Source organism: Rosa chinensis, chromosome 3 (genome assembly GCF_002994745.2).
Source record: "Rosa chinensis cultivar Old Blush chromosome 3, RchiOBHm-V2, whole genome shotgun sequence".
NCBI classification, from domain to species: domain Eukaryota; kingdom Viridiplantae; phylum Streptophyta; class Magnoliopsida; order Rosales; family Rosaceae; genus Rosa; species Rosa chinensis.
The window spans coordinates 1,686,587-1,711,352 of NC_037090.1; the positions used below are offsets into that span (position 1 = coordinate 1,686,587).

Genomic DNA, 24,766 nt, shown 5'->3' on the forward strand with positions numbered 1-24,766 from the left:
AACATACGATTGTTAAGAAATGAGGCTTCTAAGACTCGAGGCTTTTATTTTTTTGGATGTATTGGGGCCAAAAGGCCTGAAGAACAAAGACAAAGAAAATAATTAGGAAGTAACAACTACATTCCTAGTTCTAACAGTTTCACACAAGTCATCAAGAGCAGCATTCACAACTTGTGGAGGAGGTTGCTGAAAGTACTGCACTCCAAATTCATACCCCAAACTGGACTTGGAGAGAATATCATGTAAAACCATATACATGCTCACAATCATATGCATACAAGCTTGACAATAATCACATAAGAATCAAGACTTACCTTCAGCAATTACTGGCATGGGTTCCATCTCTACAACTGCACAACAACGATCACTAGAATATAGTCTTCTGTTGCTTACTAACCTTGCTTCTCAATGGATAGAACTAATGCAATAATCGTGGTGGCAACAGGGACCAATTCATCTTATTTATATAGGTGACTTAACACTAAAGAAGCTTCCCATTAAATGCATTAGGTTTCCTAGTTAGATTCCTAATGTAACATGTGAGCCCCCAAAAATTTTTGTTTAATTTTTAAGGTAATTTTTCGCCAATAAGATTTTTCCGCAATGTGATTTAAGTGAAGGAAGTGACTTTGGAGATTAATTTGGTGTCGAGACTACTAATTGGGCTATTCGAACTAAGTTCGGGCCGAGATTCCTTCATTTGGGCCTAGAAGGTCACATAAGTTTATTGAGGCAATGACTTGTTGAAGTTTCGAAAATGATAAATTGAGCTATAGCAGAGTCTTGGATTTTGGGCTTTTACGAAATTGAATTTTGGACTTAAGGTAAAGTTGAGAATTTAAAAAGAGGATTGTCGACGAAAAACAATCGAAGGTTACGAGCCCAAAACCCGAAAGTAATCAGCTAAACGAATTGGGTAATTTGTCACAAGGGGCGCAACGGACATTTCGCACAGGATGCAAATAAAAGGAGTTAGAAAACCCTAAAACCCAAAACTCCCTCTTCCTCTCACTCGGCCGTGTCCTCTCTCTCTCCCCGACCTCACTCTCTCGTCCTCTCCCTCTGCCATCGTCGGAACCACATCATCCGGCCACCGCCTCGCATCACCGCTACCCCCAATCGAAGCACCACCTCAATCCGACCTAAACCCATAAGAGATCGACTCCATGCATCGACCCGGACCTCTCTCTTCCACTCTCCTTCTCTCTGCCATCGCCGGGAAACCCAGATTCCGGTCACCACCTCACGTCATCACCACCATCTGTTGAACCAGGACCCAATTTCGACCTAAACCCAGCAAGAATTACCGGCAAGCACCACTTCCAGCTACCGCATCCAACCACCCCAGTTCCCGCCCCCATGCCCAGCCGGAAAGGCTACCTCTGATCACTTTCTCCACTCATCGCCACCACAAATTGATTCAAAACAAGCCACTCGTCCAGTACCAGAAGCCCTTGCATCGTCTGATGCCGGAAGACCACCGAACGCACCTCACATCATAATCCCCTCACTGCCTGCCTCCGATCTCCAACTTCCGGCCACTATTGAGCCAAACCACCACCATAAATGGAGTCAACGTGTTCTTGTTCGTCGGAACCCTTTGATTCCGATCTCTGGTTCCGCCCAGAACTCTTGCACCCGCCTCACGCGCCGCCGCAGGCGCGTGGACCACCATAGCCACTGTGGACGCCGCCGTGAGAGCCACCAGCTTATCCTCTTCGTGGATTTTTATCCCTTCTCCTTAGTTGAGGCTTCTAGTTTGAGTAGATTGAACTCTAATAACTTGTTATTTGATTTGGAGAGCTTTGAGGTCCATGGAGTCTGGGAACTCGAGGTTTTTGGAGGAGGAAAACTGCTAGCTTAGCTTCAAATTGAGTTGGGTAAGGTAAGAACCAGGAACTCTGTGTTGGATACGAAATTGACTGAGAATGGATTATTGATCCTATTTTTCGTAATAGGGAGCTTGAAGGATTAAGGGTGGTGGAGTGCAACTTTGATGACTCGGCTACTAATTTGGAAAAGAAGAATGGTAAGTGTCTGGGTGTTTGGATCTGTTTTGTAGTATGTTGTTCCTACTTAGTGGAATTCAGGATAATTGGAAAGGATATTAGTATGTGTTGGAAACTTGCCATGGTAGTGAACAAAGATGAAAATGGTTGACTGCTTGAATGTATGGAGAGATATGGGTTGCCAATTAAATTGGTTTATCTGTTATTATTTTGGAAAAGTGTTGTTCTGCAAGAATGGACAAATAGAGACCAATTTTGTGGTTTTTGACAAGTTGACTAAAATTGTGTATGATGTGAAAGGAAGTGAGTAATTATCGATGTTGAAAGGGTGTTGATAATGAAAATGGTGGATTTTATTTGATTGAGCTAGATTAGGATATTGGATTATCGTTCATGAAATAAGATTAAAAATCGGAGTATTTTAGTGTCGCCATATCTCGAAGTTATCGTAAGAATGTGATCATTGGGAATGGCAACTACAATTTATTTGCTAGTATTTGTTGATTAAGTAAAAAGAGTCAAACTGGTTGACTTGGGATACATTAAGGAAATAAGTATAATTACCATATCTCGAAAGGAGTCTAAAAGGCGAAATCCTTCGGGAATGGTAATTATTATTTAATCACTTAAGTTTAAAAGCTAAATAAAGTGATGTCAAACCAGTTGACCGAAATTTTAACATGGAAAGAAGTGTAATCACCATCTCCCGAATGAGCTTACTCCGTTAAGTGAATTGTTTGGGAATGGTTACCATTAAATATCGATTTAGAATAAATTGGTGACTCAAAGAAATTGAGCAAATGAGTTATGAATTGAATACTTATCGGATTTAGTTCTTGTTAAAGGATTTGAGCGTGTGCACTTGGATTTGGACAAATGATCGAAAGTCGGGAACGAACACGAACGTGGACGAGCACTCCAATTCCAGGTAGGGTGAGCTGTCCCTTCCTTGTTAGAGACTTTTCAGTATATGTAGAATGCTATACTATGATAGTATGTTGCCTGCAAGAACGTTTTTGGCTGTTCATTAGTCGATGCCTCGTGATACATGTGTTTTCAGAACTGATAATTGCTAATTACGAAAACCGAGGCTAGATTTGCATGTTGAGATACTGTACCCTTGTATGTTTATACTTGTGACCTGAAAGTGAATGGGACCTAGACGCTTAGATTCCTAGGGATCCCACGGTGTCGATAACCGTGAACCTCCGGAGGGGGCTGTGCTCCTATGTTTGTCGAGGAAAGATAAGTACAGACAGTGAACCAGTCATAGGAGACTCAGGGCCAGGAAATGGACACTTTCGCTACTTGTAGTCGGAGGTACTACAGAGTAGTTGGCTGGTTCTCGAACTCAGGACGAACCAGGTCGGTCACCGATTTATTTTATTTTAGCCGGCTGGTAAGTATCTCGGAGCTCCAAATTGTTGAAGCATACTGCATATGCTTTATAAAAGAAATAAATGTTTGTGGTTGCCTATTTTTAAAGTATTTTCGATAAACGTGCTATGTAGTAAATATTTTCAAGTATATTATTATTTTCAAACCTAGCATGGTTGGGTCTGCCCCTACTGGGCATGCGAGGACGAAAGCTCACCCCTACAATAGTGTGCAGGTTTCGAGCATGTGGTCGGGAAGTGTACTTGGGAGGCACATGGTCCGGCTTGGCGCACTTCTCTTTGACTCTGTCAAAAGGAGGTTTTGGCCCCTTGTTGGGATTTGAAATCACTTGTTTGGTTACTTTTATTTATTTCCTACTCGTTTACAAAGATTTCGAGAGACCCGTAATCCTGGGGCGCGTCTCTCATACTTGTTTTTACTTCGTGATTCGTTATTTCCCAAATTAGGCTCCTAACGTAAGCCCAAATCTTTTAGCTCACTTTAAATTCCGCTTGCGAAAATATGATGTTCGGTTGCTAGAATGTTTTGTGACATTTGTCCAAGAAAGTGTTTTGTAAACCAACAACCTGAACCTAAAAGGCCTTGTGATTTCGGGTTGATGAGTTATCGAGATGTCGTTAGTGATATGTCGGTTTCTCATTGGCTCGGGGTCGCGGCGCTGTGGGACCCCCCCTCTCAGGTCACTACATAACACTTCATTGTAGTCTTTCTTGCAGACTAAGACTTGGATTACTTACCTTAATGAATTGATACACTCTTTCATTAACTTACAATATAGGTTTATAGTTTGTGTCCATGTTGAACTAGTTTTGACATTAAGATAATTATCAATTTACTATATGTTAATGTGTGACAAGTCCATGTTGATTCTAACAATCTCCCCTTGGACTGACACATATTAAGCTTGATAATTTGCACCAGAAAATGTCAGAAACTACTCAACTTACTGTAGTGCACGCCAGACAACAAAATCAAACCAAAAATTCATTCCAACATGGTCAGATCACAGTTACTTATGCAGAGCAAGAAACAGTACTATACATTTTTACAAAAATGCAGAGTTTCAAAACCACAAACACAAGCTCCTGCAATTTACATATGTCAATTCAGAACTGATACGATATATGCTAATGTGTATCAACAAGAAGGTATCTACCAGGTCCTACTTTATGTTTCTTAAACCAGAAACTCAAGCAAATTTACTGAACACTGATGGCTTAAAATTGTTGCTTGAACCTTAACATCATGCTATACATGATTTAAGCCATCTGATAGCAAGTATAACTTTAAACACAAAATCGATAATTTTTCAAAACATTCAACAAAAGCTGCAACAATAACCAAAATCTGAAAATACCTCAAGAAATTTTATTGATAATAATAAACTGTCTTTACAACCAAGTTGTGATAAATAAACTGAAAATCCACAACTCAAGGAAATACAAGAACTCAGAAACCTTAGAAATTTAAATTGCTCCAACTGGACTAATTCCCTCTACTGAACTTAAGCATCTAGATTAGCTAAAACTCCAATGCTTCCTATATGCTTCTGGAATGCTGCTACTGACAAGGCCTTGGTCAAGGGGTCTGCTAGCTATGAATTCGTATCAATGCTCAAAACAACTATTTCACCATGTTTTACCCTTTCTCTAACACTGTAATACTTTAAATCAATATGCTTAGAATTATTTGATCTTTTACTGTTCTTGCTAAAGAAAAGTGCAGCCTCATTGTCACAATAAATCACAAGTGTGCCAGCCACAATGTGACTCAATACTTTGGTCTGCGTGAGAAAGTTCCTAATCCAAAGTCCTTCACACACAGTTTCATATACTGCAATAAATTCAGCTTGCATAGTAGAAGTTGAAACAAGAGTTTGCTTCATGGTTTTCCAAGCAATAGCACCTCTTGCAAGCATGAACACATATCCACAAGTCGACTTCTTGGCGTCTGGATAATTTCCTGCAAAATCAGAATATGAAAATCCAACAAGTTCTAGATCCTCCGCTTGCCTATACACTAGCATGTAATTCTTGGTTCTCTGTAGGTACCTTAAAACCTTCTTCCCAGCTACCCAATGCTCATGGCCTAGATTGGATTGAAAGCTTGATAAAATCCCTACTGCAAAAGACAAGTCTGGCTTAGTGCAGACTTGTGCATACATGAGACTTCCTACAAGTCTGGTATAAGGCTTTAACTCCATATTCTCCTTCTCAACATCATTTTTGGGATTTTGCTTCTTAGTCAATTTATCTCCTTTGGACATGAGAACTTCTCCAGCTGCACACTTCTCCATACCAAATCTCTTTAAAATTTTGGTAACATAATTCTGTTGAGACAAACCAAGTAGTCTCTGTGCCCTATCTCTTTTAATCTCAATACATAGTACATAGGATGCTTCTCCTAAGTCTTTCATGTCAAAATTCTTTGACAGAAAATTCTTAGTGTCTTTAAGCAGTTTAATGTTACTGCTAGCCAAAAGTATATCATCCACATAGAGTACCAGAAAAATAAAATTGTTCCCAACTGCCTTCAATTAAACACACTCATCAACAAAATTTTCTGTAAATCCAAAAGTAGAATCATAGAATCAAATTTCTTGTACCACTGTTTAGAAGCTTGTTTTAGGCCATAAATTGATTTTCTTAACTTACACACTAAATTTTCACTTCCCGCTTGTACAAATCCTTTGGGCTGCCTCATATAAATCACTTCATCTAGTTCACCATTCAAGAAGGCTGTTTTAACATCCATCTAGTGAAGCTCCATATCAAATTGAGCCAATAAAGCCACGATTATCTTAAATGAGTCTTTTGTAGAAACTGGGGAAAAAGTCTCAGTAAAGTAAATGCCCTCCTTCTGTGTAAAACCTTTGGCAACTGACCTTGCCTTGTGTCTCTCTACATTTCCATTTACATCTCTTTTGGTTTTGAAAACTCATTTACAGCCTATAGGTTTCTGTTTGGGGTCAGGTTCAACTAATTCCCAAACTGCATTTTGGCTCATGGAATCAATTTCTGCTTCCATAGTTAGTTGCTATTGATGAGATTCACTACTTTCAATGGCCTAATTAAATGTAGTTGGATCATTGTCCTATGCACAGTCTATTTCAATTTCTGCTTCCATAGTTAGTTGCTATTGATGAGATTCACTACTTTCAATGGCCTAATTAAATGTAGTTGGATCATTGTCCTATGCACAGTCTATTTCAATTTATGCTTCCTGCAGATAAACAATGTAGTCACTCCCCCCCCCCCATAAGTTGGTTTTCTTGCTCTCTATGATCTTCTTGGCTGAGGATGTTCAGGATTAGGTTGAGCTACAAGTACTTGATCAGTTACTTGACCAGTTACAGGTACTTGATTAGTTACTTGGTCAGTTACTTGATCGGTTACTTGACCAGATACAGCTGCTTGATCAGTTACTCGACCAGTGACTTGATCAGTTACATCTTGTTCTAAAGGCAATGCTACACTTATATTCTCATCTGACACAATTTCCTCAAAATCTGAGGTTAAATCCTTAAGGTTTGTATTGTGAACTTTTTCACTTAGAAACTTTACTTGATGTGTTTCAAAAATTCTAGGTGAATGATGAGCAGAATATAATTTATAGCCTTTAGATTTATCTGGATAACCTATAAAATAGCAACTAACAGTTTTGTGGTCAAGTTTATTCAAGCTTGGATTATAAATCCTAGCTTCTGCATGACATCCCCAAACATGTCAGTGATGAAGACTAGGTTTCCTGCCACACCAAAGCTCAAAAGCAATCTTTTCTATAGCTTTTCTAGGTGTCCTGTTATAAATATAATTTGCAGTTTTTAAAACCTCACCCCACAGAAATTTAGGCAAACTAGTTGTACACATCATACATCTAACCATGTTCAAAAGAGTCCTATTCTTTCTCTCTGCAACACCATTCTGTTGTGGGTTATAGGGTGTTGTATATTGAGCTTTAATTCCATTGTCTTGCAAAAACAAGGCAAATGGACCCTTTTGTTGGCTGGATTCAGTGTACTTGCCATAAAACTCACCACCTCTATCTGATCTTTCTGTTTTGATTTTCTTTTCTAGTTGATTTTCTTCCTCAAACTTAAAGATTTGAAAAACTTTCAATGCTTGTGCTTTTTCTGAAAGTGGATAAACATAACTGTATCTAGAAAAATCATCGATGAATGTGATGAAATACACATTCCCACAGATAGTTTGATGCCTAAATGGACCACATATATTAGTGTGTATGAGTTCTAGTAAGTTCTGGCTTCTATATGCAATCTTCTTTCTAGTATTGGTTATTTTTCTCTTAAAGCATTCCACACAGTCTGTTAGATCAGAAAAATCTTGTTCATTTAGGATTTTGTTTTTCACCAAAATTTTCAGTCTCTCTTGTGAAACATGGTCGAGTCTTCTATGCCATAAAAATGAAGACTTTTCATTTAGTTTGGTTCTTTTAACACCTGTTAAAGTGCTAGTACTGTTTGTGTTATTTTCAGCAAGTAAAATTTCTTGTTGAGCCATTGAACAATTTAACTGTAAATAATCATTCATAATAACACCAGAACCAATTTGAACATAATTTTTAGAAATAAGAATTCCATTGCTATCCATAACAAGTCTACAACAAGATTTTACTAAAAGAGAAACTGAAACCAAATTCCTTCTCATGGAAGGTACATAAAAAACATTGTCCAAAACTAACAATTTTCCTAATCCTAAATCGAACTTTAAGGTTTCAATAGCCTTGACTGCCACTCTTATGTCATTGCCTACATACAGGTTCACTTCATCACTTTTTGGGATTCTCCTCCTTATGAATCCATGCAAAGAATTAGTAATATGAATAAGTGAGCCTGAATCTATCCACCAAGACTATGGTTAAACATTTATAAGATTAATTTCTAAAGAAAAAACTGTATTAGAAAAAATCTTACCCTTTTTGGCTAACCAATTTTTATAGCCAGTGCAATCCTTTTTCATGTGTCATTCTCTTTTGTAAAAGTAGCACTTGAACCTAAATGGCCTGTTTTCCTTGGCCACTGCATTTGTTGAACTCTTAGTTATGGCTTTAAGAGGCTTCAACTTGTTCTGGGGCTTTTTCCTTCTAGGCTTTTCTATGAGGTTTATGGCTGTAACAGGTTTTTTTCTTCCTTGATCCTAGCTTCCTCATCCACACAGATGATATAAGTTCATCTAGAGTCCAGTTTCCCTTTTGAGAGTTGTAACTGGTCCTAAGATGACTAAAACTGTTAGGCAAGGAATGTAGTGCATAATGCACTACCTGCTCATCCCTAACCTCTATCAAGAGCTCCCTGAGTCTGCCATTTATATTGATCATCTTCATAATATGCTCTCTAACTCCCCCTAAACCCATGTACTTCAAATCATGAAACTCCTTGGTTAGCCTAGCTGCTTCTGCCTTTTCACTTTCTTTAAACTTAGCACCTATGAGTTCCAAAAAATCTGATGCTAGCTCTGGCTCCTCTATACTTCCCCTGACAGTCTTAGACATAGATGTTCGGATGAGGTTCTTAGCCATTCTATTGGATCTATGCCACTTCTTGTAAAGATCAGGTTCTTTCTTGGTGCTCTTTTCATTCAACTCTGCAGGCTTATCCTCAGTAAAGCAATAGTCTATGTTTTCATGCATTCCCATATAGTTCTCTACAGAATCTAGCCAAACTCTATAGTTGGTTCCAGTTAGCATCAAGACACTGTTCAAGTTCATGTAAGAGTTACCTAAGGAGCAAAACAAAATTCATGTGAGTTCTCAATTTGTAAAGAAAATAACTTTCAGTTTTTTGTGTTTTATTAAGCTTTAAGCAACCAAAAACAAGAACAGTTCAAAGAGAGTTCATACATAAAACTTAATCAATCCATACTTGCATTCATGTCAGTCCATAACAAAAATAATGTTAAGCAACACTTTTGAGCAGAAGCATAACACCTTGGAGTTCTTTATCAATATACCATGTTCAATGAGAAAACAAGTTATTCAAAGAAATGTATCCACATCTTTAGACAGAAGAAAGATTTCTAAGTATCCATATTTATTTTCATCAAGCATGCATACTACTGTTTTGTATTCTAAAACCATACTTGACCACTTCTTTGGAAGATAAAACTGAAGCATAGTTTTAAAACAAAAAACACAATTTCAGTTTTGTTACTCAATCAAGTACAATTACTTGGTTAGGTATGTGATCAGTGTTTTCTGCAAACATCAATGAAGAATGCTTTGTGCATCATAATTGTTAGCATTAAAGTCACTCTCAAGTGCAAGAGGTACAAGTTATTGTACCTACACGTACGTTTAAGAGCATAATTAGCTATAATGAGCCACGCTCATTGTACCGCCAGTGGTATCGAATCTCACCAAGTGGGTGACCTGCGAAGGCACGGCCAGGCGGGCTACCGCTCGAGCCCTGGATCGCCCCCAGATCAGGGTAGTCGTAGACTGTTGGCAAGTCCCCGTGTCCCGTAGGGACGTTCTGACCGTAACACAGCGTTGCGGTCGTCGTCAGAGTGAGGCGTAGCCTCGGGATTCGCAACCGGCGGATACCCCCCGCTAGTTGTAGCAGGAAACAGCGTCGCGCGGACGTGTTTTGAGGTAGCTATTGAGCGGAACTTCCACTCATCAACTTGCAACAGGAAGCCTCTGCTACACGTGACACTGGCGGCAGAGCTCCCTCCTTGCACACCCAGTGCCTTGCTGAGCGCAACCCCGCTCAATAGCTACCGCAAAACATGTCTGCGCGACGCTGTTTCCTACTACAACTAGCGGGGGGTATCCGCCGGCGGCGAATCCTAAGGCTACGCCTCACTCTGACTACGACAGCAACGCTGCTTTACGGTCAAAACATCCCTACGGGACACGGGGACTTGTCAACAGTCTACGACTACCCTGATAGGGTACTTTGACCCCCGTCACTTGGGTACTAAGATTGGGCTCGCTACCCAACACCCTCTGCTCCACGCAGCTTCCCCTCAACAAACAATTTGCCGACCATCCGGAGGTCCGTCTTGGCTAGGGAGTGGGGGACTCCCTGGCGGGCCTAGCAGGGGCCCACCCGAAAGGGTATAAAGCATTCGCTCAGTCAATCCATGGTTGACAACGCACTGACACTAATTATGCTCTGCAAGTCTAAGCGGAGAAAACGCTTCACACCGCCGATCAACTCCCCAACCAAGATTGCCCTCCTTAACTGGGGACTTGGGGGACTTGTACCTACACGTACGTTTACAAGGATAATTAGCTATAATGAGCCACGCTCATTGTACCGCCAGAGGTATCGAATCTCACCAAGTGGGTGACCTGCGAAGGCATGGCCAGGCGGGCTACCGCTCGAGCCCTGCATCGCCCCCAGATCAACGCTGACGGGCCGCTACGCGCCGCATCAAGATGGCATCAGAAGCCCCAGATGCTGGGAAACAAAGCACATTAGTCCCACATCGGAAACAAGAAGAAGATCAACCTCTTCCTCACCTATAAAAGGTTCTCTCCTCATTAATTACGCATTTACTACTCATTTATTACTATGCCGCTTGTATACAGTGACTGACTTAGGCATCGGAGAAGTGAAGACCGCTCAACGCAGTCTCCCTCTGACGCCCTGTCTCTCGTGTTTCAGCAAGCGAAAGTTATCAAGTCCTCGGAGTAGCGGTCCGCCCATCGGACCAGCGTTAAACGAAGAATCGGCTACCGCTGGACTTTGAGCATTAACAGTTATAGAATAGGGCATTAAGTAAGGATGTCGAACCCATGAGGATTGGTAAATCCTTTCCTAGCTAGGGAAAACCTAAGGAAAAACTAGAAAAATATGCAAATGTACAATCACAAACAAATGCACACAAGTGAACCAAAGTTCATGGTGAGTATGTGCAAGATGGTGTGTAGAGATTTGATTTTGATTTTGAGATTGATTTCTATTCAAATTGAAACAATGAAAGCAAGTAATATAAACTAAGCTAAACAAAACAAGTTGTTATCAAATTGATGAGAGTTAGGGCATTGGGTTCCACCTTTTGCCTCACTTGCAAGCATTAAAGTAATTGAATATGAATGATGCAAAACTAATTGTCCAACTACCCTCTTAGCATCCGGATAGGACTACTAAGGCTTAAACCCCTTTCATTTTATTAACTCTAACCGGATAAGTCTAGAGCTAACTACCAAGAGACAAATTCAATTATCGGATAGGTCTCAATTTTTTGCCCCTAAATGCATAAAGCTTAGAGTTTAGGTAACCAAGCAAGCAAACCAATCCTATCTCTAGGTGATTTTTGCTCACTACCCTCACATGCACACATGGTGTGCTTTCATGCTCCCTTTTTGCCTAAAGGTAATCAATCTTTAGGAAAAACTTCATGTCATGGCAAACACATAACTCAAATTGATTAGGTCTAAGTAATGCATTCAACTATTGACTTAGCATGTGAGAATGACAACATGAATTTGCATCAATTTATAACAAAAGCATCAATACAAGCAAGTTTGGTTAGGGCTTTCAACCCTAACCCCAACTAGTTCACTACTCACACATAGCTAGATACACAAGCTTCAACATTCTATTAAACATCAAATACATAAAGAGATAGGGAGTAAAGGGTGACTATAGATGATGCCGGAAGAGGTGGTGGAGATGGGTTTCCAAGAACATGATGTGATGGTAGTCACCTCATTCTCCTTGCTCCAAGCTCTTGATATTGGTAAGAAAAGTGAAATTTGGAATCTCTAAGGTTAATTGTGGTGTTGAATGAAGGAGGAAATGGAGATTGTAGTGGTGGAAATGGAGGTTTTAGAGGTGGAGATGGTGGTTTTAGTGGTGGAAATGGTGGTGTCTTCTCTAGAGAGAAAATAGATCTTGGATAGGATGAAGATAATTGAATGGAGTCAAGAATTGCTGAATAATTCATCTTTGGCCTCTCTTTGATCAGCTATATGTGTCCTTTTTGGTCCCAAAGTGTGCAGAGATGCTCTTACACCATTGTCCCCCAAATAGTCCCAAATTGGCAAGGTGACAAAATGTCAAGGTGTAGGGAGATATTTGAATTTCAAGAGATGGGATATTCTCACAACCATGGTCCTCCTTTGTTGGAGAAAAGGCCCTCCATGAGTGGCAGCTCGCCGGAAAAGTTTGCTGGAAAAATCGCTGGAAAAGTTTGCTGGAAAAATCGCCGGAAAAGTCGATTTGCAATTTTCTTCCAATCTCCGTGTCTTCTTCCCCTAGCTTCAAATCTCCACATTTCAAGCCTCAAATAGTCAATTTATTCTCAATGCAAGTTTTCCTACAAATAAAAGGAAATGGATTAAAAATGGTAAAATAGCATGGAAGACAAATCAATTTTCATAATTATGGGGCACAATTGCATAAGTTATTTGTGACCCAACAAATACCCCCAAACTTGAATATTGCTTGTCCTCAAGCAAGAGCATTAACCCAAATCCGAAACATAACAAAACTAACACAACCTAATCCTTCCAACATTGTCCTCAAAGAACACAATTTGCTCAAGGCAAGAAAATTAAGTCATGTCTCAAAAGTTTATGAAGTTATGGGACAAATGCTAGAGTTAAATATATGTCATGCCATGATTGTCACTTTGATGTACCAAAACCAAGCTTGCACAACAAAACCGTGCTAACTATAAACTCAATAGATTTTCACTCTAATTTTCACACAAGTGTTTAAAGATTAGCTACACTATCACTCAAACAATCTCATGCAAATGCCGCCATATGCTTGCTTTTCAATCTCATCTCCACGGGTCATGCACAAACCATCTTGGATAAAAAAGGACTTTTATTAGGTTATAATGAGGCTTAGGGTGAAGGAATAGAGAAATGAAGTAGATAGGAAATCACAAATCCCAAGCAACTTAACAAGCAACTCCCTTATTGAGATTTTACGAACTTAGGATCTTAAGATGTTTCAAATGATTCACTCTCTTAACCATTCTGTGGCGACCCGGAGACCAGATTACCACAGCGCCGCCTCCCCAAGGAACCCTACACCCGCAACACTTAGAGAGCAAGTGTTTTGGGCCTAGAATTCCCCAAAGAGACAAGGCCTTTAGGTTGGAAAGCAAGAAATCTATAAGCCCGAAATTTTTGGGCTTGTATAGTGGGCTTGGCTCGTAATCGCAAGATTACGAACTAGGCGAGAAAGAGGAAAGGAAGGTGGTGTTGTGTTGAATTTTAGAACCTATGTCAATTTTTAGTTCTTAGCCCAAGTTTGCATTAAGTTCATTGAATGATAAGTTACGTGAGTCTTCTAGGTCTAGCCCACTAAGACCTAAACTCAAATGGAGGTTCTAACCCTAGGGTTCCACTTTGGTGGTAAGCAATCACACACATCATCAACCATACATAATGTTACAAAACTTTAGTGAAATCAAGCAAGCCAAAAAGAAATAAACTTTAAATAGAATAAAACAAATTGTGTCCTCCAAGGATTATCCTCCGTGCCCAAGCTTCGACAACAACAGCCTGCAAAACAAACTAAAGTAGGGGTTAGGCTCCTACATCCAGTCATTGCCCATGCCCGCCCCCATATCTAAGTTTAAAAACAATATGATTTATCGTTTTGAATAAAAGAAGTAGATAAAAACCGGTTTGCGCTTCCACGTGATCGTCACCACGTAACTACAATCCCACGGCAATTGATCATCTTTCACACTTCCATCACAACCGTCCATCTAGCCAATCACTTTCCGGAATTCATTAATCACAAGGCTAGAGACAAAGGGGAGATAACAAGGGCATGGTGTACACTGCCCACCACCGGTGGCTCAAGGAGGAACTGACCTCTCCTTACATCCCCATCAATTGCCAACACATCAAACCAATCCACGCAAACCATTTCAAGTTGTAAAAACAGATAATTTCCAAAACATGCAAGATGCCTCATATAAAACAGTGTATATGCAAGAAAAGCATAGATAGAGTTAAAGGCATCCCCTACCTGGAACTCGAGCTTTCTCTTGCAGCACTTGGCCTCAATGCAACCTTGTAGCAACCAACACTTCACAAGATCCTACCAAGATATCAAGCCTAGACCAAATAAGTGACATTAATCACGATAAACTAGGCTAGCTATTCACTCACATAACTCTCCGAAGAAAACACTTCCTTTAACCTAATTACTAACTAATAACCAGACCACTTGGGTTCCAATAAGGGGTTTGTTGTTAGGAAGAGGGGGTAAGAACACTTTTTAAAAGACAGGTTGCTGAAAACCGAAAACAGAGTTTTAAAGGAGCTGCCAAGGGTCACGGAATTGTTCAAAATACTTGAGGTAAATTCTTGAGAAATTTTGAAAGAAGGATGGCTTGACAACCAACTCAGTAAGATTGAAATGGTTATTGAATTTCAAGTGAAACCAAACAAAGAGTAAAGGTTTTAAAGGCTGAAGTAAAACAATGTGCAGATTCTTTCCAGAAATACAAGCTTCTGTCCCCCGATTTCAAAATTGCATAACTAATTCTAGAAAAATTCTTTTGGGGTGATTCAAATTCTAGAATGTTCATATATGCGTCTAATATATTTCTCTAGAAGAAACTGACCCCAAATTCTCAACGATTTAGCTCCAGTTTTGAAATGAACGAAACTGGGTCAGATTTTACTGAAAACTGAAAATCTGCAGAAACTGGTTCTTTTGTGTAAAGCTCTTTTGGTACCCAAAATGGCTGGTTAAGTAGACTCTAAGACACCTATTGAAAGTATCTAAAGCTTCTAAAAGCTTAAAGTCTCAGTCACCCTTCAATACTGTAAGGGGAAGGTCTTGTAGCTCACTAACATGATGTTTTGAAGACATGGTGTTTGGACAACAATAACACAAATAAACTCTATGATCAAGCATGATTTGAATGTTCAAAATAACCATGTTCTAGCACAAATCTAACACACTTAAGAGGCATGTCTAATGCTCCTAATGATCTATAGCTCAGGTTGCTTTCTAATACTATATGGGCAGGTGTTGTAGCTCGATGACAAAATGCATTGAAACATGATATTTGGACAGCTACAAACAACAAATAACCTTTGAACCAAATACGATTCTAATACTCAAGGTGTAGCCATGACCTAGCAGAATCCCTAGACATTAGAATGGATGACAAATCAAAATTAAGGCAGCAAGATACCAACAACAGCAGTGACAAGTTCATAATCTTCAAGAATTCGTAATAACAACAAAAAATACATAGAGTTTTATGGAAAAGATGATACTCACCAAAGACTAATCAAAAAGGTGAGTTTCTCTTGAGGATTTCAACAGGAAAGAGAGCTGAGGAAGCTGATTGGATCGAGTCCAGCTGCAGGCCAAGAAGTTCGCTCAATCTCGAATATGCAAAGTGAAACAGAGACTGCTCAATATGTAGATGGGTTGTTTTGAGTGTATTGAGCCTAAAAATTGAGGAATGAATTAGGAACTTGATAGTTTAAGAATCTTACCAACTGTTGGTATCAGTCTCAAGCAAGGTGTTGGGAATTCGGGTAGAGCAAGAGAGGGAATTCAAGCAGAAATCCGGAACAGGCTTGCTCCGGAACAGCTTCGGCTTCGAGGGGTTTAAAGGACTCAAATTGACTCCGATGGAGCTGAAATTTTGAGGCTAAATAGAGGAGACATAGACGAACAACTTTTGTGAATAAAGTTTTTTGATCGGAGGTCTCTAACTAGGTGTTTTTGGTCTCGTAAACAGACTGATGTGTCCAGGGACGAGAGGAAAGGTGAGGAGAGAAGGGTGAGTGACGATTTATGGCCTGGGTTCTCTCTTTTGAAGGTCTGAGGTAATGTTCTTGGAGGAGTTTCCCTTTGCATGATGGAAACGTGGAGGGGAAGAGCTTAACGAGGCTCCCTTTCTCTCTGCCCAACTCTGACGTGAACAAGGAAAGAGGAAAAGCTGAGTTTTGCGTGTGAAGGAGAAGGCTCAGCTTTGGGCAGATAATTTGGGGTAAAAAAAATAAGGTGGTAAAAACCAAAATGATGGGGAAAATAAAAGTAAAATAAGTGAATACAAGAAAACTCAAATTAAAGTGTTGACAATGCCAAATAAGGATCGGGTCTCACAAAACTTATTTTTTAGATAGAAAAAATGGCAAGGCAAGTTTTGTCGGAGTTTTGCTCGAGTTTGAAAAGCATAAGGAGTAAATAAATTGTGCTTTTGAAAGTCGGTGAGATGCTTGACGAGTAAGCTTCGGGTAAGGCGAGCAGAAATTTCTCTAATTATTAAGAAAGGTAAAATAAGAAAATCGTAAACGCACGCACAAGTATATTTCAAAATTATGCCAAGATGTCATTATGAGCTACAACCATGTTGGATCAAGGAAGAGGTTTGGGTCAAAGGTTGACTAACTTATTGGGCTAGGTTCACTAGCATACCCGTCGGTTGGGTGTCCAGAGTAAATTTTGGACTCTAACCTTACGCTATTCTCGGGCCCAAGGCCTAAGTCCAAACTATTTCCAAAAGTATTTAGCCGAACAAAGGTCGCGAAAAATTTTCCCATCAAAAAGTGACGTTCGGAATTTCACGGGGTCTACACATTCCCCCAAACTTTAAACTAAAAACTATTTATTGATCAACTAGAAAAACTTTCTTTTTGGATTTTCTTTCTTTCTTTCTTTCTTTTTTTTTTTTTTTTTTTTGACTTTCTTTCTTGACTTTCTTGAAATGTAAAGACAAATTACAATTGCACAACAAACATAATTCTCCCCCACACTTATTTCTTTTCAAGTGCCCCCAAAGTTTGTTTCTTGAAGCATCTTGACATATACAATCTCACTTTGCTCATTAAGAAAACTTGGAAAGGGTAAGGTTAGCGTTTAAGCTAGAAGGTAAGACATTTGTGGTGCAAAGAAATGAAAGGCTAACCAAACGCACAAATTGGCAATCTAAGGATAATCATCTTTTTAGGATAAGAGCTTGTTTGGCCATGGTGGAATTCCTATTGCCTCAATCATTTCTGCAATGTATTCATGCTTGACAAAAGTTTTGAGAGATATAAAGCAAGTTCTAGAGATACAATTCACAAAATATTGATCACACATGAAGAATAAAGTGCTAAGAGCTATTAGATGCACTTTCATTAGGCTCAAAACTCACATTTGTGGTGCAAATAGTTCTCACAAATCTCATCATGCCAACCATATCTCAATGCATCAACTTGACAATTAAAGGTAACAATGAAGTTAAACATAAGTCCCATAACCTTTATTTGAAAAATTGAGTTCACAAGACATAGACATGCTTTCTAGCCCTTTACAAGTCAAGTTCAAGTTTCATCATAGGAGTTGGAAGGAACTAAACACAAACAAAACACACAATAACTAGAAACAACTAAAAGCTAAAAACAAATTTTTTTTTTTTAACAATTTGAATTTATTGAATTTAAACTAGACTGTCCCCCCACACTTGAACTTAACATTGTTCTCAATGTTAAAAAGTGTTTTCTTGAAAGCTTTGCAATGAAAGAGTCAAGCATGGTAAGAAGGAGCATGCAAACTATCACAAAAACAAAGAAGTGACCGGAATTTAAACACAATGAAGTACATAAAGCAAGAAAAAGGTTTAGAAATGCTCCCCTTTGTAGACCATGAAGTTCATTCAATTCACCAACAATCACCAACATGCAAGGCTTTAAGCTCTTGCCTTCCAAGCTAAACTTTAATGGTGTCATTTCTTCAAGAATGGTTCCAAGGGTTTTCCTCCTCCTTCACTTGCATTATGAGTTTGGCTACCTCCAAGTAGGGCTTTGCTTTAAGGACATCTTGTCGGTCCGTTGATCATTCTTCATTCACTCAATGGGGCTTCTTGAGACAACCATCTCCCTTGTTTACCTTCTTTGAACTTCCAAGGCAAGCTCCCATGTCAGCAAGTGCTCCTTTGAGCAATCCTCCAATTTGTTTCTTCTTCTTGATGGGGGTGAGGAGTGACTCAAAGCCTTGTGAATATGGTAAGACCGGAAGAGGTGCCCAAACTTCTTTCTTATTTTTCTCATCTCCCCTTACTCTTGCCTCTCCATAGTAACCCAAAAAGTAGCATTCATTCACGTCATCTAGAATTTGAAGGGGAGGAAAGATTTGGAACTTGATTTTGTCTCCAAGTACCTTCATGCACATGGTGCCTTTCTTCACATTAATCTTGACACCGGTAGTGGCCATGAAAGATCTTCCAAAGATGATAGGAAGCTCATTGTCAACCATGGGGGCTTCCTCCATATCTAGGACTATAAAATCCACCGATATCACAAACCTTGCAACATTGACAAGCACATTCTCCAAGATTCTTCTAGCATACCTCACGCTTCTATCCGCCAATTGGAAAGTGATTGAAGTTGGTTTCAAATCTCCTTCAAGACCAAGCTTCTTTAAAGCCGAATAGGGCATTAAATTAATACTGGCCCCAAGATCCATCAAGCAATTGTCAAAAGTACGTAGTTTCTCCAATCTTGCTTGGAATAGTGAAGCTTCCCAGATCTTTGAGCTTTGGTGGAAGCTTTCTTTGAATGATAGCACTCACTTCTTCACAAAGAGCCACTTGCTCATGTTCTTTGAACTTTTTCTTCTTCATGCACATATCCTTCAAGAACTTAGCATAAGATGGGATTGTCTTCACGGCTTCAAGGAGTGGAATGTTTATATGAACCTTTTTGAACAAATCAATCATCTCCCTCAATTGGCTCTCTTTCTTGAGTTTTTTCTCTTGTTCCCATATAGCTTGAGGGTAAGGGAGAGACACTTCTTCTTCTTGCACAATCTTCAAAGGAGGATTGAAAGGGATACCTCTTTGGAATGATCTATCGATTGGATGATCATTTGACACTTCTTTTTCATGGTTGGCCTTGGAATTTGAGTTGTTTTTCAAGACCTCATCTTGTCCTTCATTGTAATCCAACACAACTTGCTCATGCTTTAATCTCCTTTCAAAAGCCGGTGGCTCTCTTGGAGTTACAACTTCTTCATTAGTGGGCATGTACACATTGTTCTCAACTTGCCTTCCACTTCTCAAAATGGTGATGGCCTTGGCTTCATGCCTTGGACTGTTGACTACTTGACTTGGAAACACTCCTTGCTTCCTTTGGCACAACTCATGGACTAGTTGCCCCATTTGTACCTCAAGCTTGCTCACACTTTGTTGGATGACATTGATCTTCTCATCTTGCTTTGCTTGATTGTTCACAAATGCCGCCATCATTTCTTCAAAGGTAGGTGTCTTTCTTGCTTCTTGTATTGGTACTTGGGGTTGTTGTAGAGGTAGAGGTTGTTGAGATGGTGCTTGATAAGGTGGTCTAGGAGCATGATAAGCATTGTTTGCTCCTTGATTGTTGAAATGTGAGCTACTTGCACCTTGATATCCACCTCCTTGCCTTTGGTAACCTTGACCTTGTTCACGGTTTTGATTCCCACCCCAACCAAAATTAGGGTGATTCCTCCACCCGGGATTATAAGTGTTGCTATAAGGATCATTCTTTGGCTTTGTTTGGTAGCTGAGAAGATTGCATTGCTCTATTAATTCTGGGTACATGTCGCTTTGTGAACACTCCGTTGTGCTTTGGTACACTTTCGCAAATCAAGCGAGCTTGCTCTATGGATTTGACTCCCAAAACTAGGCTCCCGAATTTGGCTTGGTGATGCCATTTAATTGAGTGGTCTTCCTTGTGCTTGTAGAATCATATCAAGTTTCTTTTGCATATCTCCTTCTATCCGCTTAAACTCTTGTTGCATTTGAACACTTGAAATGTCAACATTATACATGCCTCTCTTTTGCTCTTGCTCCCTCATAGGTACTTGTGCATTCTTCATCATCATTGGCTTTTGACTTGATACATATTTACGCAAGCGTACGTATCGTTGTCAAGATAGGGAAGTATAATACCCAAAGTTATCGTACCACGGGGATTAGTGGCTAACCCACAATGCTTGGGTGGTCGGAACTAAAGTCACTAAGCAAACAAAATGAAAATAAAGTGAATTAAAAGGCTAATCTAAGACACCAAGCCTTAGCAATGCTCGGCTTTGGTTTTCACCCAAGCCTAATCAAAACTAAGAGCCTAGTGGTGGATATGCACAAATGAGTCTAAATTAAACGCAACCGAAAAGTAAACTAAACAACTAATTAACGAACTAGAAAATTAAATTTGGATTTTCAAATTAATAGGAATATAGGAGTGTCGGGTGATTCACACTAACTATCTTGCAAATATCGGTGCCAATTTTACAAATGCATGCATTTCCTATAAATGTCGAGTCCCGTATCTAGTACCGGTTAAGGCTACTAAACCAATTATCCTTTCGGTGTATTGACTATGCCGGTTAGGGCCACAATCAACTCTCTAATTTGGGCATTACGCCGGTTAAGGCCGCAATATCCAAAATTAGAGGCCTAGAGAGCAAGATAATAGAGACCCAAGCAAGCTTAGCTACAATTAAGCTAGCTAATGGTCACCACACTTAAATCCTAGATGCCACAAGACTAATAAGTTGTCAATTTATCAATCTATTCATCACAATTGCCCACAACATAATTTCAAAGGTTGACAAAGCCTAGAAACATGCTTCTAAGGACCAATAAATTCGGATTTAAAGCATACACAATGGAAATTGCATTTATTAAAATTAAAGCATCAATATTTATACAAGATGAGTTAGGGCTTCACAACCCTAACTCCCAAAATTGAACTACTCACTATCCATAGTCAAATACATCATCAATAGCAAATAAAATTATGGAATAGATAATAAGGAAGAGAGGGGAGAGTTAGCTTGATCACTTCTAGCTATGAGCTAGTATAAACCAAGTAATTTCTTCACCCAACTACCCAAAATAGAGGTGTGGTGCTCTTGATGATGATTCTTTGAAGCTTGAGTGAGCAATCCTCCAAATACCCAAAAGAAAACTAAACAAAATAAGAAAAATGGAAGGGAAGGAGGGAGAGGGCAGTAGCCCTCCCCAAAATTTTGTTGTGCGGCACTGCTCCCTTCTTGATGTCCAGGGTCCAGAGGATAAGCTTAATTATATATTCTCGATCATGTGTGATCAACTGCAGGAGCAGGTTAAAAGGTCATGGGCCTGGGCCCGAATGGTGAGAAAAATGCATTGGTGGCTGATGGGTCGAGAGGAAAAGGAAGGAATGGATAATGTGGCACACTGGCACGTGGTCAGCTGAAAATGTAGGAAAATTCGTTTGAGTGCGTGGTGAGAGGATCAGACGTCAAACCATGGTTTAATCAAACCAAGTGGTTTAATTAATACATTTGCAGATTTGCTTCACGTGCAGTGGCTTCCATCACTTCAATTAACCAAAGGTTGGTTAAATGCGAACTCATCATGTAGACATATTATGTATACATATATATATATATATATATATATATTCTCTCTTCTTCTTTTCTTCCACTTCCTCAAAGTACTTTCGTAAACGTTCTCATTTCTAGTCGGGTTCCATTCTCTTGCCGACATTGACCATGTTTGACTGCCGACTATTCTGTCTTTTTGTCGAAAACCTCAATTTGTTCCAATTTCACACAATTTTCTCCCGATTTCCGCAATTCCGCTTATTTCCTATAAAATAAATAAAAGTGGATTAGTTACGTAATAATTGACATGAGCATTAGCTTAATTCTAGTGTTTTAGAGATAATTACACGTATATAAATGTGTATAATCAGCTTTCTATCTGAGGCACTATCATAGAGTTGAGAAGATTCACTCATTTCATCTAGTATCTTCATTGCTTCATCTTCGTTCTTGTTCATGAAACATTCCCCACAAGCATTGTCAACTCTCTTCCTTGTGTCTTGTGAAAGCCCAGTGTAGAAGGTACTTAGAACCGCTACCTTAGAAAGACCATGATTAGGAACACCACCTTCTATATCCTTGAATCTCTCCCATGTCTCATAGAATGACTCATTTGGTAGCTCTCGGAAGTTCATCAACTCATTCCTCAATGAATTAGACTTGTGAGGAGGGAAATAGAACTTGAGGAATACCCTTTGCATCTCTTCCCAAGTATGGATACTACTTGGGGGAAGCTTGTACAACCATTTCTTGGCTTTTTCGTTCAATGAAAAGGGGAAGAGCCGAAGACACAAGTTCATCAATACCCAAAAGTTGAACGGTTGAGCATGCTTCATTGAACTCTTGGAGGTGCAAGTATGGCTCATTACTTGGCAAGCCAAAGAAGAGGGTTAAGTTTGCAATAGTCCCCGGCTTTATGTCAAAAGCAACGGCACATGGTGGAAGCACGATGCAACTTGGATGATTGGAGATTGCTGGCAAAGTGTACTCCTTCATGGGGCGTGGTTCAACCATTGTGGGTATCCGGGCTATTTTAGCTTGCAACTCTTCCGCTAATTTCTTTATGAGATCAAGAGTTTCTTGTGGTATCCGAATTTCTTCACCACTATCTTCAAGGATTTGATCAACATATATGTTGTCTCCACTTGGTGTACTTGGAGATGATGGAGTGGAATATGTTGAATTGATCCTTGGGCTACTTGTAGGTGATTCGTGAGACATAAACACCTATAATATTTCAAAACAAAGGTAAGAACATAAGTTAAGATACAAAAAGAAACCAAAAACACGAAATTGAAAAATTCTGAAAACAGGGGAAACGACCGGTCGGCGACACTTGCCAACTGATCGGTGAGCTTCTGACCCTAAAATCGACACTTGCCGACTGGTTGGAAATTTCTGACTACTGGTCGGCGAAACAAAAATCACACGAAATTAACACAAACGACTGGTCGGCGAAGACCAACGACTGGTAGGTAAACAGAGATAAAAATAAAAACAAGAGAAATTTCTAGCTAGTCCTTAAGGCAACCCAAGCTAGGGATTGGCTTTCACACCAATCCTCGGCAACAGCGCCAAAAACTTGTTAACATTAAAGCCACCCTCAAGTGCAAAAGGTACAAGTTATATAATAGGGGATTAAGTAAGGATGTCAAACCCACGAGGATTGGTAAATCCTTTCCTAGCTAGGGAAAACCTAAGGAAAAACTAGAAAAATATGCAAATGTACAATCACAAACAAAGGCTCACAAGTGAACCAAAGTTCATGGTGAGTATGTGCAAGATGGTGTGTAGAGATTTGATTTTGATTTTGAGATTGATTTATATTCAAATTGAAACAATGAAAGCAAGTAATATAAACTAAGCTAAACAAAACAAGTTGTTATCAAATGGATGAGAGTTAGGGCATTGGGTTCCACCTTTTGCCTCCCTTGCAAGCATTAAAGTAATTGAATATGAATTATGCAAAACTAATTGACCAACTACCCTCTTAGCATCCGGATAGGACTATTAAGGCTTAAACCCCTTTCATTTTATTAACTCTAACCGCATAAGTTTAGAACTAACTACCTAGAGACAAATTCAATTACCGGATAGGTCTCAATTCTTTGCCCCTAAATGCATAAAGCTTAGAGTTTAGGTAACCAAGCAAGCAAACCAATCCTATCTCTAGGTGATTTTAGCTCACTACCCTCACATGCACACATGGTGTGCTTTCATGATCCCTTTTTGCCTAAAGGTAATCAATCTCTAGGAAAAACTTCATGTCATGGCAAACACATAACTCAAATTGATTAGGTCTAAGTAATCAATTCAACTATTGACTTAGCATGTGAGAATGACAACATGAATTTGCATAAATTTTTGGCTAGGGCTTTCAACCCTGGCCCCAAATAGTTCACTACTCACACATAGCTAGATCCACAAGCTTCAACATTCTATTAAACATCAAATACATAAAGAGATAGGGAGTAAAGGGTGACTATAGATGATGCCGGAAAAGGTGGTAGAGATAGGTGAAGGAATGGATGGATTTTAAAACTTTTTAATTAGTGCGGAATTAGTTTAACCATTAAACTACTAACTAAACATAAAATCCATTCCTTTAACCCATGATCTTGGCTTATTGTGATATGTATATAAACATAGCATGCATAGTAAGGAAGAACAAAGAGGGAGTTTATGTTCTACTCACCCTTGGAGCGTGATCTCAATCCGATCCAAGTGAACCACCAAAGTTCCTCTCCTTGATCTCTCCTTGTGTGTGTTTCCTCCACCTTGAAGCACCTTGAATTAAGAACTCCTTCTTGTACTCCTTCTTGTGCTTGTGATCTTCTCCTTGATGTAATAAGTAAAGCCACAAAAAGATATGGCCTCTAAGGATCTTCACCAAGTGAATCAAGAGATGAAGAAAGATGAAAGAAAAGAAGAAATTATGCAAGTGTTCTTCTTTCCTTTAATTTTGTAATGGACCAAGAAAGAACTCTTTCTCTCTCTCTCTCAAATCTCAAATCTGAAAATAATTGTGTGGAGACACACTTATTCTCTTTGTCCATGCTTTCAC

The 24,766-nt window shown here is 39.4% G+C and overlaps 1 protein-coding gene and 1 long non-coding RNA gene across 4 annotated transcripts; both read right to left on the minus strand.

The window, feature by feature from the left end:
- Positions 1-13,800: 13,800 nt before the first annotated feature.
- Positions 13,801-16,306, minus strand: LOC112193771. 3 transcript variants are annotated; one of them, XR_005808103.1, is made up of 3 exons: positions 15,861-16,306; positions 15,640-15,746; positions 13,801-14,442 (listed from the first exon to the last, which is right to left on the minus strand). It is a non-coding gene; the product is annotated as an uncharacterized LOC112193771 (long non-coding RNA). The 3 variants fall into 3 exon arrangements; XR_002934019.2 differs by having other exon boundaries at positions 15,640-15,772; XR_002934020.2 differs by having other exon boundaries at positions 13,801-14,459; positions 15,640-15,772.
- A 2,523-nt stretch (positions 16,307-18,829) lies between these two features.
- LOC112192477 lies at positions 18,830-19,930 on the minus strand. The gene has a single exon (XM_024332230.1). It carries the CDS (start codon positions 19,928-19,930, stop codon positions 18,830-18,832), a length of 1,101 nt encoding a protein of 366 aa, XP_024187998.1.
- Between the last annotated feature and the right edge of the window lie 4,836 nt (positions 19,931-24,766).

Excerpts from the sequence above, each read along its gene's own strand:
- LOC112192477 (XM_024332230.1), bottom strand. The coding sequence starts at position 19,930 with ATGTACCCAGAATTAATAGAGCAATGCAATCTTCTCAGCTACCAAACA.